The sequence below is a fragment of the Gavialis gangeticus genome, unplaced genomic scaffold, assembly GCF_001723915.1.
Source record: "Gavialis gangeticus isolate Ggan-Ray unplaced genomic scaffold, GavGan_comp1, whole genome shotgun sequence".
Lineage (NCBI taxonomy): Eukaryota > Metazoa > Chordata > Crocodylia > Gavialidae > Gavialis > Gavialis gangeticus.
The window spans coordinates 47,411,084-47,429,146 of NW_017729024.1; the positions used below are offsets into that span (position 1 = coordinate 47,411,084).

The 18,063-nt window shown below is 46.0% G+C and overlaps 1 protein-coding gene and 1 pseudogene across 1 annotated transcript; one reads left to right on the forward strand and one right to left on the reverse strand.

Annotated features, from left to right (window-relative positions):
* Nucleotides 1–1,579: 1,579 nt before the first annotated feature.
* On the reverse strand, nt 1,580–15,079 carry SLC46A2 (solute carrier family 46 member 2). The gene is made up of 4 exons (XM_019517062.1): nt 11,509–15,079; nt 9,084–9,167; nt 7,087–7,243; nt 1,580–2,450 (listed from the first exon to the last, which is right to left on the reverse strand). Exons 1-4 carry the CDS (start codon nt 12,584–12,586, stop codon nt 2,393–2,395), a joined length of 1,377 nt encoding a protein of 458 aa, XP_019372607.1. The 5' UTR covers nt 12,587–15,079; the 3' UTR covers nt 1,580–2,392.
* A 302-nt stretch (nt 15,080–15,381) lies between these two features.
* On the forward strand, nt 15,382–16,246 carry LOC109297362 (annotated as a pseudogene).
* Nucleotides 16,247–18,063: the final 1,817 nt, after the last annotated feature.

The window sequence follows — 18,063 nt, forward strand, 5'->3', positions numbered from 1 at the left end:
AAACCCAGGACTCCTGGGTCTTAGCTCAGCATCTCAACTACACAACCACCCATTTCCTTAGCAGGGTACAAAAGAGAATCATCCTGCTTCTAAAGCTTCCCTCTGAGCCATTTGAGTTCAGCTACACTAAAAACAATCCTACTGTTTATCCAACTTCAAGACCCCAAGCTCATCTGTACTAGACGCATGAAATCATTTTCTTTATTTTTATTTAAGGAGGTGGCTTCGTGGTACAGTTCATGCTCTGAACTTCCTACATGTGCTATTTGCTGTGGGGGAAACAACACTTTTTTTTTCTGATTTTGCTCAGTCCTCGTGCTTTGGGTCACACTTCTTTTTTTTTTCTTCAAGGGATGGTTCCTCTTGTGCAAAATTTTCTCTAGCTCTCAGAAGTGCTTCTCCTTCCCCAAACTGTTACCCTTCCTTTTTAAAACTATCAAGATGTTGCTTTCAAAAGATTGTGGGGGGAGATGGCAGAACCACGCTGTGGTCTTGAATAAGAAGCTCCATGAAATTTACTTTTCTCAGTGCATTGGTGGACATACAAATGCATGCACACATCTAATAACGGTATTGATTTTTACAGGATTTAACCCATTGCATATTTAATGCAAGTTGTATACAAGTGTTTGTATAGTGGTGATGCTTTATGTGCCTAACAATACAGCACTATTGACTAAAGTTGTTTTTTTTTTTTTTTATAGGGGTATTTCTGAACTTCATTCCATTCACTGTGCTTCTGTACATGCCCCCAAAATGCATACATGGGCATTCCAAGTTCAGTTCACTTCACAGCAAGTGGAACCTCATGCATTCCCCTCCCCACGCAACCATTGACTAGTATAGTAGATTATAAATTATAATACACATCACTTGAAGGCACTGCACAGATGCAGCTGACTGTTTCATAGAAGTCTGACACCCCCTCCTCCCCCCCAAATAGAATAGCAGTCCCTGTCACTTGCATGATCAGGGGGCAGCAGGGCAGGCCCTACAAGGAGATGCTACAAGACCTGAACCTGTTCAGCCTTCACAAGAGAAGGCTATGGGGGGATCTGGTGGCTATCTATAAATTGGCCAAGGGAGACCAGTGGGGAATGGAAGAGTCCATGTTCCCCTGAGCACTACTGGGAGTAATGAGGAATAACGGCCATAAGTTGAATGAGAGTAGATTCAGGCTGGATATCGGGAGGTACTACTTCACGGTCAGGGCAGCTAGGATCTGGAACCAACTTCCAAGGGAAGTGGTGCTGACTCCTACCCTGGGGGTCTTTAAGATGAGGCTAGACAATCACCTTGCTGGGGTGGTTTGACCCCAGTACTCTTTCCTGCCATGGCAGGGGGTCAGACTCGATCTGCTCAGGTCCTTTCCGAAACTATGCCCTAAGGAACTTAAAACTTCCCCTTTTGCCACCTTTTTGTCTTCTATTCAGCTGCTGCTGTATTTCAGTAAGTTTCTATTCCTCATTTTCCAGGAAAAAGTGTTTTTAAGGTTAGAACTACACTAGGGTTTGGTTTTGGGTTAGTGCGTGTCTTTTTCCTTTTTCCTTCCAACTCCTCATGGTGTCTTTTTTTTTTCTTGAGTAACCATTGAAGGACTCTTCCTAGATTTGTCAGTCTCTGCTCAAATAGGTATAAAGACTTTGAATACCAAGTTATTGATGGATCATCTTTAGTCAACGCCCCACCCCTCCACAGTAGCCTTTTTGAATGATGTGGATTAATGCACTTGCTCTGCACCCTGGTCAAGAACTGTGTGGGGTTTTTTGTGCGTTTTTTAACTTCTGATGCTCCTTAACACTTTCCTAATCTAAAGTCCCTGAAAATGTCTTAAGGGGTTTTTCAGTGGATAAAGTGTTTACTCTGGCATGGTCTGCACCCCTCTTCTGTTCCCAAACCTTTGCCCCACCACCTCAAAATCTATCTAACAACTTGGTCCAAGCCCTATACTTCAGTTCTTTGCAATCACTGAAATGAATGAACTTTCCAATTACAGTGGCAACTGGAGGGGGGTGGACCTACTAGCTGCAGTGACAGTTTCCCTTTTTACACTATCTGAAATGTAATGATGAACTAACTTGGAAACATTTTCTGCAACCATTCTCTGTAAAAACAGTAGGGCAGTCTTCCTGTTGGTGAGTAGTGGGTTTATGCCTATTAAGTGCTTTGTGCTTGGCCTGCTGGCTACTTTTGAGATGGTGCTGTCACATGGTTACCACTGGCACGGTTCTTTTTATGAGGATTGCTAGCAATTTCTGTTTAAACCACAGGGACTAAAGTGGCAGACCCAGTTCTCTCTATTTTCTTGTAAGTCCTCTGAGGCAGTAAGCCAGGGTGCTCCTCCACCCTGCCTCATGGCTCCAGTGCTCAAAAAAATTTCCACTACATGGTGTCAGTCTGTCAGAACTTTAAAGGAACCAGATGCTGAACGTTGCTTGAAGGCCACAATGCTGTACAAGAGATGGACAAAGAAGCAAATGTTAATCACGAGGCATTTATGCATGTGTGTGGGGGGGGCACTAATTACAGTGGCTCCAAGAGTTGCTTTACTTAAAGCACGTTGGTTATCAGATGCATCGGTGTCACCATGCTGAAAAATGGCAGTGGGGATGCTTTTAAATAAGCTCATTCAACACACTTTAGCTGAAGTACTTCCACCACTTTTCAGCATGGGGACACTGATGGATGTGATGCTTGTGTGGTAATTGCCATACCTGTAATTGCAATGTGTTGGAGCAGCCTCACTGTATACAGAGGGGCCCACTCAAACTACATGTAAAAGCTGCAGTGCTATAGATTCATACATGCTAGGGCTGGAAGGGACCTCAACAGGTCATTGAGTCTGACCCCCCTGTCCTGGGCAGGAAAGTGCTGGGGTCAGATGACCTCAGCCAGATGCCTATCTAGCCTTCTTTTAACGACCCCTAAGGTAGGGGTGAGCACCACACCCTTGGAAGCCCATTCCAAATTCTGGCCACCCTTACCGTGAAGTTCTTCCTGCTCTGTCAGTTTGTGACCATTGTTCCTTGTTACCTCAAGAGGTGCCCTGGTGAACAGAACATCTCTGGTTCCTTGCTGCCCTCCCCTAATGAATTTGTAGGCAGTCACAAGATCACCTTTCAGCCTCAGCAAGAGAGCTGGGGAAATCTAGTTCCCTTAGTCTCTCCTCATAAGGCTTGGCCTGCAAATCCTTAATGACACAAGTGGCCCTCTAGACCCTCTCCAGGTTATCTACATCCTTCTTAAAGTATGGTTCCCAAACCTGGATGCAGTACTCCCAACTGCAGTCTGACCAATGCTGCATAGAGAAGAAGTATTCACCTCCTTGGATCTGCTTGTCATGCATCTGCTGATGCATGATATAGTGCAGTTAGCTTTTGCAGTTAGATTTGTCATCACACTGACTTGTGTTCATCTTAGAGTCCTCTATGACTCCAAGATCCCTTTCTGCTTCTGTGTTGCTAAGGGTCATTCCCCAGCCAGTCAGTGTGTTGGATATTTTTGTGCCCTAGATGCAGCACTCTGCACTTGTCCTTGTTGAACTGCATCCTATTGTGTACTACCCACTCCAACCTATCCAGATTTGCCTGCAATCATTCCTTACTCTCTGGTGTGTTCACTTCACCCCCACAATTTAGTATCGTTTGCAAACTTGGACAGAGTACATTTCATACCCACATCCAAATCACTGAAGACATTGAAGAGTACAGGTCCAAGGACAGCCCTTGTCCTTCCAGGTCAATAGCGGCCCACCCACCACCACTCTCTGGGTGCAACACCCCTGCCCCCCAGCCAATTTGCCACCCACCAGACTGTGTAATCATCTAAGTTGCAGCCTCTTAATTTCATTATGAGAATGGGATGAGATATTAATCTTCTTCATCCTCTTCAACTGCCTTTTGGCTTTAACCTGAGATCTTGAAAGTAGACCATTCTGGCTTCTCACAGGCTGCTTTTGCACTGTTTCTTGACTAGCTATATTCCATGATGTCAATCCTTAACTATACATCTGCTTCTATAGATTTGTAATGTCACTTAATGACCATTGCGTTCTTAAAGGCAACTGTCACTTCTACACAGACTGATCATAAGAATGAGTGATGGGGAATAGCTGTAGGAAGACTCTCTCTTGTTCCTGGATGGTGGCAGAAGCTAACGGATAATCTCACATTTTTATAAGAGGCAATGAAGAGTCAGTTGCTAGCCGTTCCCTACAGACAGCTATATCATGGCTGTCTTGGCTTCCACTTAGTAAAAAACTTGTCAAAAGTGGATTTCCACTATGCTAATGCTGCAACTGTCACTTGTATGTACCTATTATCCCTGTATGGCACTAGTGTGAAAAAAAACTGAGGCGATGCTTATCTGGGTTTTGGCCCAGATCTGACAATATTTCTGCCTGCAATCTCTTTCCTGAATACAAATGCCCTATTCTGATGGTGGTATACACTACACTGTACCCATTGTACATTAACTTCTTGCATGAGTCTCTTGACATGTATCATGTTGGCCAGCCAGGCAGGCAGACCAGATGGTGACAACAACATGAATGTCTGCTTGTTCTTCCCACCTCTTACTAACATTAAGTGGACTTGTCTAGTTTGGCTTCTGATTTTTGTCGGGGGTTGGGACAGAAGGCCAATGTGGCTTTTGTGAGAAGGGAAACTAATGCATCACAAAGGCTGTTAACTTTTTTTTCAGCTCATAAGATTTGTGTCATTTCACCACCATGTTGCTCAAGTTATTTTAAAAAGCAGAAGCTTTTTGCTCCCCACACTTCCCCCTCAAGCACTACAGAGAAGATGTCTTGGCTCTATTTCCTCTCTTCTTCTATCCCCAAAATGGCTTTAAATTCTTCATTGCAATGTATCTGAACTTCTGTCACTTAAACATAAGAGGCAATTGTATTTCCTTATCTGGCAGGTTTAGTCATGAGTTGTGTGTGGTGGTTTTTTGTTTTTGTTTGTTTTTTAAAAAATAATCTTTACCTTCTCAAGCTTTTATTGAAGCTTGACCCATCCCATTCTGCAAAACTAATTGCCTTGCTTGCTCACATTCTGGATCAGGAAGGAATTTTACACTGGTCAGATTGGTGCAAACAGGTTTTTCTGTTCTTGTCTTTTGGAGGCAAGTGCTATGGCCCACTTGTTTGGATCTCTTCAGTATTGTATCCCACAGTTGTGAGGGTTGTTATCAACAGCCCTCTCCCCCCTACTTTACCTGTGGCATGTAAGGATACTTCTTAAATCATGAATGCCATGTGACCCCAGAGGTTGGGGGGGCATGGCGAGCTCGCAGTGGTGGCAGCGGTCATGAGCTCCAACAGGCAGCTGTGGTGCTGTGAGTGGTGGGTGGGGAGGGGGGTGGCAAGTGCCAACCAGTGGGCAGTGATGACCTGCAGATGCTGCCAATGGCAGCAGCCAGTGGCAATCAGGGACTGCTGGCAGACAGTCAGAAGGTGGGGGTGGTAAGCAACAACTGCACATAGGTGCCACCGGCAGTGTCAGCAGCATTTTTTCTTTTTTTGCAGGGGTGCACTACCAATCTCGTGGGGTGCATGTGCACCTTAATGCACCCCCTACACATCACCAATGCTTTTAATATTTTTAGGTGTGCAGCAGGATTATGTAGTTCTAGAAATAGGTTGGACAAGGACTTCTGTAGAATAGTTTGGATATGGATTATTCTGCTTCAATCAGGGAGTTGCACTAGATGCCCTCCAAAGGTCCTTTGATCCCTATTTTTCTATAATTCTGTCTTTCTATGGCTGTAAAAACTCTGGGTGCCTATACACATGCTTGGAGGTGCTGGTGTTTTAGAGTAGTTCCCAGGCAGCCATTTCAATTAAAATGTCTCGTCATATGTATTAAGCCCCCTGCATATTTAAAAATGGCCACAGATAGCAAGAAAGTACCCCGCAATCATCTAAAAATGTGCAGGGGCTTAATGCCCAAGATGCTGGAGCACTGTAATTAGAATGTGTAGCGGACTTAATTTAATGGAGTCTGCCCTGATGTGCTCTAGCTAAGACACCAAGGAGCATGTGTATAGGCAGCCTCTTAGGGAGAGAAATCTATGAGCAGATGAGATTCTCGTCTTCCCTATAGAATACTGCAGGTCACCCTAACTCGCGCACACTCTTTTCCCCCCTGCACCCCCTCCCCAGCTGGGTAAAGATGACTTGAAATTTCTGTCCCTTCACTTGCTAGTTACTTCAGAAACAGCAAATCTGGCTTTTCTAGGATTGCTTCCTGAGGCAATATCACTTCATATTTGCTTAAATCCTTTCCCTTCCTTTATTTAAACCTGTATTTGGAGAGAGCCTTGTTTTAACAGTTTAGTGACCATTTTAAAAAGAGGTTGCTGAAGCATCCTTCCTGCGTGCATCCATTCTCTCAACTCTTCTTGGGTGCAGACAGAGGAGCTGCTCCCCATTGCAATTCGTAGCACTTTGCAGGAAGTATTAAGAGTTGCAGCAATTCCCCCGAGCCCAACAGAAGCTTGCTGTTTGGTCTGGGAGTTGGGGATTGCAGCTTCAAGCCTGCAGCAATGCCACTCCCCCTGCCCAGCCCAGGCACTGTGTGCAGGATGGGAGGGGGAAAGGGAGCAGAGGGAGCTTGTTCTTGGGGTTCCCCAGCCGTGGAGCTCAGCAGGCACAAGTTACAGAATGCCCTCAGTATTGGAGCATGTTTGTCTGAACCCTCATGCAATGAAGGTTTGGATGGTCACAGGATTGGGCCCTTTTAAAGCAGTCTGCAGCCATGCACTTCTGTTTGGTCACAGCTGTAGACTGCTTTCCGGGGCCAGATTGCATGAAAACTGTCACTTATGGCTGTGCATCTCTTGCATTCCATTTGGCAACTCTCTCTAGCTACTGTAAAAATCCTGATTTACCTCTGCCCTGCAAGGATCCCTTAAAAACAAACAAACAATCTCCCAAATGCCCTGTTCATTCCTTCATAGGCAGAAGGACACATGCCCTATATCCACCCTATTTCCAGCCCTTTGCATTCCTCTACCTTTTTTTTTTAAAGCAAGGCACCTTAAGGGGAAATCCCTCCAAATTGAAACCTTCCTGCTCCTTACCTGATGGGGATGATACTTAGGCAACCGATGATGCAAGACAAAATGAAACAGAAGCCGCTGTACCAGTCCAGTGTCCATTGATATATTTTGTTGTAGAGTGTGGATGTCACCACTCCAGTGATCACTAATGCCAGCTGCAGCAGGACAAATGCCTTGGCTGTAAACAAACAGATAAGTCATTGCTACCAGCCAAAGTGTATATGAACTCACTGAAAGAGCATCTGTGGACATGCCAAAGTTACTGAAAGGTCTTTTGGATGGCTTGGAAACTGTGCAAGCAGCCATTCTCACTTGGGAACTGCCCTGTCTTAAATGAGGCTTTGAATATGGGCAGATGCAATAACTGCATCAATTTCAAACGATGCTGACAGGAGCTCTTGGGATGTAACTTGTCCCTACAGGAGACTTTGTATTCTTCCATAGCAATATAAGCAACCTAATGGAACAGCTACACCATAAGCATTTGTATCTATAGCAAATGCTATTAGTATATCAATCATAAGGTTGTCCATAGCTTCAGTCCTACCTGGCAGCTGGTTCTTTGGAGGTGGAAAAACTGTAAAATGGTTGCTTAAGTAAGGGCTGTTTTGTATGTAGCAAGAGTTTAGTTTCTCCCCAACCAGTTCTTAATCCTCCATAGAGGTCATTATGCTGCTCACAGTGAGCTGTTGTCATGAACACAAATTTAGTTTCATAAGCAGAGGTGGGGCTTAGAATAAGACTGCATTAGCAAATACTCCCAGGGTCTGAATTTAGCTGCTAGATAATGAGTCAAACCAAAAACCCAGCACTGTACACCTCCACAACTTAGGATCAGGTGCAAATGGAAAGGTTTGATTCAAACCATGCATCTTTTGCAGGATCAAAGGAGATCTGGGGCTGATCCTGTTATGGGAGGGGTTTTATGTCAGTCAAACTCCTGAGACCTACTACAATACTGACAAAAGGGTTGTTCTGATTCTTGAAGTGGAAGTTTTCTGCCAGAGTACTAAAGAAAAGAAAATTACTGAATTGCTAGCTAAGCTGCTGAGCCAAGTTTTTTGGCATAATAAACTAGTTTTTAACCTAAGGTCATATAATATAAACTGCTAGGAAGGTGATTTAAAAAGTCAGTTGAATGACTAACTCATTCAAAGTGGAGAAGCCAAGTGGGAGTTCTAAAGAAAAAGTAAGAAAAGGATGACTATGAAAACGGACATGCTGATGAACACAGTATCCAGGAATGCCTGGTTCACTTTATTATATCAAGGAAGAGACATCTTTTGTTCATCTGCTTTACATGAAATATATCTCTGTTTTGAGTTATTTACATGTTAATTAAAGTAGCTTTAATTGATAACTTCCAACGCATTATCCCTTTTTTCCCTTCAATTTCTAAATTCCTTCCAGAGAGAGCTTTTATACAAGCATCACTTTTGCTAGACATTGTACTTGGTGGCAAAGCTACATGTTTGAATGTCTACAGCCCACTAGTTTTCTTCAGGAAGGTAACTAAAAAGTACATATGTAAAAACCAGACTAAAATGGCATAATATTCATAACTGTCATAATAAACCTTCTGGCTGTGGTAGCTGAAAACGGGTCTAAAAACAGAAGGAGACACTAACAGGAGGGAACAGGGTGACAGATGATCCACTCACCCCCTGTTCATCCTATAGCATCAAAGTTTTTCACTGATGGAACTGCCTAAATATTTCCTTCCCCTTCTCTGAGCTGGATGCATTGGTGTTCAGTGATCTCCTAGAGTATGTGGGGAAAGCGCTGTTTGGGCTGTCTTAAGTGGATAAGCAACTGAAGAAGTCTGTGCAGGGTGCCCTGAACAAAACAACCTAATTTTGCAGATGGCTTTCCTGGGTTCTGATTGCTATGATTTTATTATACAGCTTGCAGTTGGCAGCAATTACCACATAACTTGCTCTTGCACACCGTGCTAATTGCCAGAGACTCAGCTGAGGGTGTTCTCCTTCCCCCCCCAACACTGAAATCAGTATACTCACTGTAGGATGATCCTTCTATGTGTTTGGACAACACCGATCTGATGGTTGGTAGAGGAACGAGTGCAAACAACATCACTGCCCGAGCTGTAAAAATAAAAGGGAAGACTTATTTCCTGTTAAAAGAGCCTGTTCCCTAATGCTCTACCCCTGAAGAGCAGGCAGTTCATATAGTTCACAAGCAACAGCAATTTACTGCAGATCACCTAGTAAATTGTACAGTATGGTTCTGTTACATAAGTTTTATTTGGCTCGCTTGTGGTCCTGTGATATTTTAAAATATGATGCAGTGTAGATTTTTGTCCCATTCCAGCAGTTGTCTGGTGGGAAGAAGAAGCCTGCTCCAGGTGGCAGCTAGAAGAGTTACTCTGCAAAGTCAAGCAACAACATGCACGCTCATTGAACTGGAGCATGGTTCCACCAAGCTGAATGGACGAGAGCCCCCAGATGACTCTTCTATTCAGCTTCTTTACTGGAGAGATGCCTCTGGCATTGGTTTGTCCTTTTGGTAGAAGGACAAACCAGTTGTAAGGCTGTAGGAGCAAGAACTCTTTTTCTCTTGTGTGTAGCACTAACGCATGTGGGTAATGGGCCAGGGCTAGGGTTCTTGGGTGCTGTCACCCTACAAGTAATTAGCATCTTACAAACCAAGCAGCACCACAGGTGAGTGATAGAATCTAGCTAAACTGGCTGCACTTGTGTTTTTGGTTGTCTTACCTTCTGAAAGCCTCATCCCCAAAGTGGATTTCACTTATGTGTGGAATAAATCAAACCACCTAGAAGGCTCACTTGATCTTTTGGTTTTTCAGCTACACATCTAATACTCTGACCTCTTTTCATAAGGAATGGCTTCCAGTGGCCTTTCCATACTCTTTTGCATTGATACAAAAGGCATGCTGAGCATGCTGTCCCTCAATACTATGGTTGTGTGAATACTCTAACAAAGAAATGTATGGGCTGCATGTCGTGGCCTTTGTCTCTTCATAAAATAAGCTTTCACCACGTGGTTACACAAGGATGTAGTCTTTTTTCCCGTGCAGAATTGGAGTGTGAGAGATTTAGTTTGAATTCATAGTTAGAAGGTTCTTCCTAAAAGGGTCGTTAAGCACTAGAGCAGGTTACATAGAAAGGCTGTGAAATCTCTCTGTCCTGGAAACTTTTAAGTGCATGTCAGACTTGGTTGTATTGATCCTGACTCGAGCAGGCTTTGGACTAGATGGACTATATGGCTCCCTGTCTGACCGTTTTCTCATGATTTCAAGTTAGTCCCTGTCTGTTTGGGGGTCTGGCTATTGTCATGTCTACTCCCTGTCCATTTAATTTCAGTGTAATATATTAGGGGATAAAATGCTGGTACATTTTAAAATGTGACCGGATCTCAAATGTCTAAATTTCTCTATCAGCCATATGTCTTATCATTGTTCCATCCTCTCCCTTTCTCTGCCCCAAAAGAATCTAGCTCTATGAACACAAGACATTAGATGCCTCTGTTTCTTCTTTGTCGGAGTAAACAAACTTTTCATCATCATTGCCTAAGGCCAGCTCTTATGCAAAGCAATAGTTCACATAGTTTCTCAGCTATGTTGTTTGGCTTGCATTCATGGTTGTGAAGGATTTTAACTCTTACACACCCTGCACTAATTACATATTGAAGTGGGACAGAGTCTATTTAAAAGTTCTGAGCATTAGTTAGTGCTTAAAACAAACATGGGATGTTTTAAAAATGGATAGCTAAAATGCTCTAACCCCTCCTCAGTCTTGGAACATAGGGTTGAACAATATTAATCCAACAAGGAGAGGGGGAAAGAGGGTCCTGAAATGAACACTTAGTTGTGAGGGGCTACACATGTGCTAAATTTTAGTTGAGGGTTTGAGAATTGCAACTTGGGATCACAGGCCTGCCTCCATCTGAGAAGGAAAGGGGTCATAGGTCTGCTTTGGTCACTCCTTTGGCCACCTGCCGGAGGTGTGAACCCCCTTGTTACACGACAGCAACGATGGCTGTGAGAATACTGAGTGTGTGGAAAGGGAGAGGCAGAAGAGGAGGATGTGGTTTATCACACTGAGCATAGTTTTGGCTCCCTGATGGTTAAAACCTGAGGAAAGATTGTGTGGGTGAATAATTTACTCAAGCTGGAAGATTTCTTTTGGAAGCAAGTTTGAATTTCACCCCCAGATGCCCAGCATTTCCTGCTCTGAGGTTTTCAGTGAAATAAACAGCCCTGTGCTTTACCCTATGAGGAAGCAGACCAGTTAAAAATCCCTGTGCCCTGCCCCCCCCCCCCCCCCCCCCCCCCCCCCCCCCCCCCCCCCCCCCAATGCCCTCGACCACTGCCTTTCTCAGCCTGTCTGGCAACACCTGGTATATTAAATCATCAGCGTTCATAGCCCGTGGCTGCAGCCAGCTACAGAGAGCAGTTTAACTCACCGATGTAGAACTGGAAAGTCCTTCGCACAAAGGCCATGATGAGAATGCCAGTACTGAAAGACAGTATGCCGATCGTGATCATGGTAGTGTCCCTTAAGTATTTGGAGAACAGAAACACTCCCAGGAAGCTGGTGAGGAAGATCACGTAGCCAGCGGCATTGCCGTAGCCAACCTGAATCCCGTTCCAACTTAAAGGTTCCTTGAGCACAAAGAGCTGGAGCACGTCTATGCCTCCCGCAACCGCTAGGTCATACATGACAGCCCCCACAAAGAGCATGGCGATGATGAGTTTCGAGGGCATCACAGGTGTGTGGCCTTCCTTCTCACAGGAGCCCCAACTCCCTACAGTCCTTTCATCAGGTGGCAGTGGGCTGTCAAGCTGATTTACATCCTTGGCTTTGCTGTTATCTGCCAAAGCTGGGTGGGTACCTTCCAGTTTGGGGACTTGAAGGACAAAGAGGCTGTAGGTGAGGCAGAAGGCATAGCAGGCAATGCTGCAAGCCACAAGCACAGTGCCCTGGCGGTAGCTGAGGTTGAAATGGACAAAGATGTGCCCAGATGCAATGCTTCCCAAGAAGCCTGCCATCCCATAGATCAACTCGATAATGATGAGCCGCAGAGACCTCCTGCTCTCCGAGGAGGCCAGTGACCCTAGAGCCATGACACTCGCCCAGTAAGTAGTGAAGCCTCCGGTCAGGCCATTTAAGGCAGCAGCTCCATACATCACCTCGATCGGCCACTCAAGCAGGATCAAAAGGAGCAGCAGGGCCCTAGAGACCAGGTAGCCCAGGAGGGGCAAGCAGATGGAGATCTTCCTGTTCTTTCTGTCCCCAAGCTTCGCCAAACCATAAGCTGACACCAAGGGGCTTAGGCCCAGGACCAAGTTGTAGATGATGTAGAAGTTAGAGACTGCTTTCTGCTGTCTGTCCTCAAGCAAATGTGCTGGGGCGGTTGAGTTGGTCCAGTTGTAGTAGTTTTTCACCACCAGCAGCAGTCCTGTGTCATAGAATGAGCTGGCTACCTGGGCACCAGCAACCACTGGCTCAATCCAGGTCCGTATTTGCATCACCTCAAGCATGATGTCTGCAGGCTAATCTTCCTCTGGGCCTGCTCTGAGGAAATGTCCTGGAGAAAACGGGTCTAGCTGTCTTGCTTTGTAACACACACAAGGCAGATAAAAAGGCCTGAAAATCAGTAGAGAAGCAGAGTCATGAGAGAGCAACTCTGACTGCCAGGATGTATCCCCTTCACATACACACTGCTGATGATTTGTGCCATCTCCCTGCCCATGCCACAGAAGCTTTTATATTGATGACGCATGCCTCATTACACCCCCTCCCAGGGTGCTGCTGCTACTCTTCCTGGTATGAATTCAAGAGGCCACATGGTCAAAAGGAAGTTCAGTGTCATGCTTTTAGGAAGTGAAAATGCCGAAGCTGTGTCTTATAATCCTTTTCCCTGCCTTGTCACGTCCCTGATGTGAACAGCACAAAAGGAACTTCCCCAAAGCGATGGTCACCTGTCAGTATAAGGAGTGATAAGAGCTGGGGCTGGGTCACCAAATGCCTTCTTGCCCTACTACACCCAGCCTCTCTCCAGCATTGCAGGTATATTGCTGGTATTTTTAAAGCAAGATTCTCTTCTCCACCCAAACTCACCCCTCCCCCAAAGACAGGTAAATCAATACGAACAACAAATCTTACCAAGACGAGCAAAGCCTAGCCGTACCTCATCACCTTTCCCTGCAGCTACTTTCTGTGCTTCTCTGATGTGGGAAATCCAGGAGGGAGAGCTAGAGGTCCTGATATATCCAAAGGCAAATCCTAAAAATAGTTTCCCGTCCTCAGAAGTTGAGTAAGGAGTAGAAGGGTGAGCCACAAGTGGTGAGTAAGAGGATATTGAGGACTGGGAGAATGGGAAATGTTTGGCAACCCACTTTCTGGCAGGCCAGACACCTGGAGCGGTGATGCAATTGTAAAAAGTAGGCTGACAAGCAGGGCCTGGCATGGGCTACAAAGACCATTCATACTTGTGCAAGATCTTGTCGCCCTGCCGATTTTGCATCTCACAGAAAGGTTTTCACTGTTTGTCTTGCTCAGCCCAGCAGCTGTGGATCATGTCTCCTGCTGAGAGAGGTTGTCTGTGACCTATCTGCCCCCTTCTCCGTGCTCTAGTCCTGCCTGGAGTTCCCCTTCCCTTTTTTTCCACATAGGCCATCCAGCCCAAATCCTGCTCAAGCCAGGATTATCCAAACCAAACGTCTGACCTGCACTTAAAAGCTTCCAGTCAGGGAGATCCCACAGCCTCTCTAGGTGACCTGCTCATAGTTGGAAGGCTCTTTCCAAAATCCAACCTCAATCTCCCATGCTCCAGTTCTGCAGAAAATAATGTCTACATCCTTCTGTAACCATGTAGTGGTAGCTCTATTAGTTGGGATGCTGAGTGTCAGCAATGAGGGGCTTTGGCTCAGCCTCTCCAACCTGCTTCTGTGTAAATGTACCTTCATTTTCCTCATTGGAGAGGGCTGTTCCCCTGTCACATAAGTATTTGTCTGGCAAGACAATACTTTGAATGGTTGATTTAGATGAAAATGACTGGCCGTCTGTCCAGCTGAATGGATCATCTCTAGTGCTCTCACCAGCCCTTGTTACTGACAGTATAAGACATCATGTTAATACGAACTCACATGTTTTCATATGATACTGATGGCAGTGCCCTAGCCAGCTCTGGACCTGGCAGTGCCAAGGCACTGGTGCAACAGTGCATGAGGAATATAAATAGAAACAAACCAACAAAAGTAGGGAGTGTTTTGTACCTGCCAGTTCCAAGTAAAGTGGAATGAACCAGTCTTTAATCATTTTGTTAATTACAGGCGTGACTAAGTTTAACAGCCAAGACTGAACACCTTTCTCCTCCACCTCAGCACTGCCAGAAGGAGGGCAGGAGTAGGATGAACACAGTCAGTAACTAAATCCAGCCCAAGCCCTTGAAGGTCAGGAGGGGAGCTGGGACATTTCACAGGGTTTCACTGCACGGTGAGCTCCACTTACAAAATGCGGTCGTTGTGTTTTTGCACCAAGACATGCAGCTGATGGGAGATGGGTGCAAGGTGAGGAGGGACCAGTTGCCAATGGAATTTGATCTTTGTGTCATCGTGTCCCGGGGCTGGAGGCATTTTGGCTGTTGGGATGAGCTTTGCCAGATCTCTTCCATCTCAGAAACAAAAACAGGTGAAACGGAGGCAGAACTAGGTGCAAGGATGAGTAAAGGGGCACCTCTGTACCTGAATAAAGGACAGAAACTCTAACAGAAAAGGGGTGTGAATAATTGTATGAAACTGAGTAAAGACAAGGATTATTTAGCCTGACTTCTGTACCTTGCTTCCAGCTTTTGCTATTTCTGAAGATGGAGAGCAGACACCAATCCTGATAGTGCAGGCTCCAATTCAGCTTTAGCAGGATTGCTCAAGAGGCAGAAGCATGGATCTGAACTGGGATCCCAGTGGCCTTGGCCCACAGTGCCCCTTGGTGCAGCCGGAAAGGCCTCTGTCATGCAGGCGCAGGTGGATGTGGAAGGGGAAAGGGAACTGTGTGAACTTGTGAACTGGCCAGAGATGGGTGCTCTATTGCCCAGGTCAGGGTTACTCCACCCAGGACTGAAGTGATCCTCCTGGCTACCAGAGCTCCGACTGTCCAGGGCAGAAAAGGCCACTGTATCCGCCGACTGACAGCTGTTGTGCAGAAGAGGTTTGCCTTTTCTGAGGGAAGTGTTGAGCTCTGCACTGAGAAGGTGGCCATGAGACATCTGTGCACTATTGCCCAAGCAGAGTTGCTGCATTACAAACTTCTGGAAGGCTTAGCAGTGTGCCAAGCCTGCTAGGGTGTCCCCCACTTTGTCATGGGAAGTGGCACCCAGGGTTGTGAGGTGCTTGTGTCTGGCAAACTCTGAGGCTAGAGAGCCAAGTCCATGAAGTTTATGGATACCTTGAAGATCAACAGTGGAGACCCTGTAAACTACTGCATCGATACAGCCAGGCACCACATCCTTCTCAGGCAGTGTGCTGATATCAGAGAAAAGATCATGCTGCCTTGGGACCCCCAGGAAGCCCCTGCCAGACCATGTCAGCACTTTGGAACCCAAAAGGGAAATCTTGCCCATCGCCCCAATCTCAGAGCAGAAAGGTGGCAAACCAGAACAGCCAGCCATGCCTCGGCCAGTCCTTACAGCCCGGGGGGTTTGTTGGCACCTGGAATGAGACACTTGACTGCACCCAGTGGAAGTGTCCTAATAAAATGATAAAAAAACCTGTGCCTAAGGTCTAGGAATATGTGAAATGAATGAAAAACAAAAGTGGGCATTTTTCTGGGGTGGCTCAAGTCAGATGTGGGAGCCTGGAGTTGAAAAAGGTTGAGAGCCACTGTCCGAGCATGATACATCATAAATAGCATTAGCTACCTTGAGCCCTAAGGCAGGATGTCATCTTGCTGCTGCAGATGTGCAGTTCCAGTGTCCCTCCTGCTGTCCGTGACTTTTCCATACAGGAGCAGCACCCAGTGCCGAGTACAACTGACAATGGTCCCATCAGTTTTCTGGCCGCTGTTCAGAACCCTGTGGGGCAGGGAAATGGTCAAGAGTCAGTCCAAGCCCTGATACATTTGCATAACGCCTCCTCTGTCATTGCCACTTGGACATGATTTTTAGTGTGATATATCAAGTGAACTCCTCCAGGCTTGATTAAGGCTTGTCTTTTTCCAAGTTCCCTCACAGGGGTGCTGTTGAGATGCTGATGGAAATCCTTTTCACACTTTATTAGGACACTTGCAGAAGTTGCTGGTAGTTTTGTGGGTAGGTTAGTGATTCAGTACAAGGAGGATTGCTGTGCTCTGCAAAACCAGATTTAGCTTCATAGCTGTAAGCCAGAGGTGTAACATGCTATTTTGATGCCCTGGGCAGAGGGGAGTTGGGGGTGGGTTGGCAGGGCGGGAGATTTGCTGAGCACAGGTGAATGGGGGCAGAGGGACCAGGCAGAATCATACCTGCAGGGCCATGGGCTCAGCCAGGCTTGCTTGGGGGTGAGCCTGTTACCTCTAGCAAACCTGAGGCAGGAGCCCCTTTCTCAGCCTCACTCCCCCTTCCCTTGTGTGGCTGACAGCTGCTGCATTTACAGTTGCTGTCAACTTCTGTCGGATGTGGCCGGGTGCTAAGTACGTTCCCCATTCTGGTGCCCCTCTGGCTCCATTCCAGCACACCTGTTAGGCCGTGTCTGGGGAGCATTCCCCTGGTTGCCTACCTGGTTATGCTGCTGCGTGGAGCAATTGGGTGGCAGCTACTTGGTGCAGGGGGCAGGCGGGAGACTCACCGCTTCTGAGCAGCTCCCCCCATCCCCTGCACCCTCACAGCCCCACACTCCTGCCTCCCCCACCCCCAGTCCCTACTTATCTGGGATGTAGCCCAAGGTCTAAGTCACACTGGAGGCTGCACCGGTCCCCTTTGCCCCGCATGGGGAGGAGCGTGTTGAAGCACCAGGGCAAGGGGCAGCTGTAGAGATGCTCTGGCCAGCTACCAGGGTGTCTCTTTGGAAGACCCCAGCCTCTGGTTGCTTAAGAGCATGCTACAGAAGTGTGTCTTGCCCCACTTTTTTTCCATTTTTTTTTTTTTTGATACCTGGATTTCTAGGTATCAAATTTAGAGCACACTGTGCAAATATGCAGCACAGGGAACATTTTTTTTGCTCCCAGCATGCCTTTTGCGGCATCTCAAACTGCTTTGAGACTGCAAGAGGCAGGTGTGCACTCATCTGGACTGGTCTAATTTGTTTCTGAGTTGCACTGTCAGTCAATGTTGTTCTTTTAGACTATAGTCAGGAATCATTTCAAGGGAGATGTGTACATCCTTCTGGTTTTACTGTCAGCCTAATTAAAAAGGACAGGGTAGTTAATACCTGTTTTGATCAGGTTTTGGAGAAGTGGTTCAAGGAAAACTGGTTGTGTCCAGGAATAAATGATGAGAGGCAGAAACTGCCTTGCAGTACTGCTAGTTCTGAAAAGCAAAGCTACCAGACAGTGTGTACACGCTGTCTTTAAAATGCAAGAGCCAAACAATAGCTAAAATGTCAATTCTTAGTTTTGCTCCAGCTTCTTTTATTTTCCATTTATGATTAGGCCAAAGCTCAAGCAGAACATAACTTTGAACTGTTTGAGGCTAATGCTCTTGGAGTGCGTACTATAAAGAAAATGTACGATCATCTTCTGTCATCAGTGCTACAAACGTGCAATTCCATGCCTGAAAGTTAAAGGGAAGGCTTGTAAATAAGCACTTATTTCTGCAAAGTTCCATTAAGGTTCCTGCAATGATACAAATAACATCTGACCTTCAGATGCCAGCTTAGCTTAGTGTGGTTTTTGCATCCAGTCTAGTCCACTGTAGTTTGAGGTTTCAGCACCGGCTATTCCTTCAGGTGCTGTGACAACAGCAACATGACAGGAAAGCTTGTGTCTGAATATTGAGCCATTTTCATTGACTTTGAAGCAGCCAGATAATGCTTTCATTGATGCA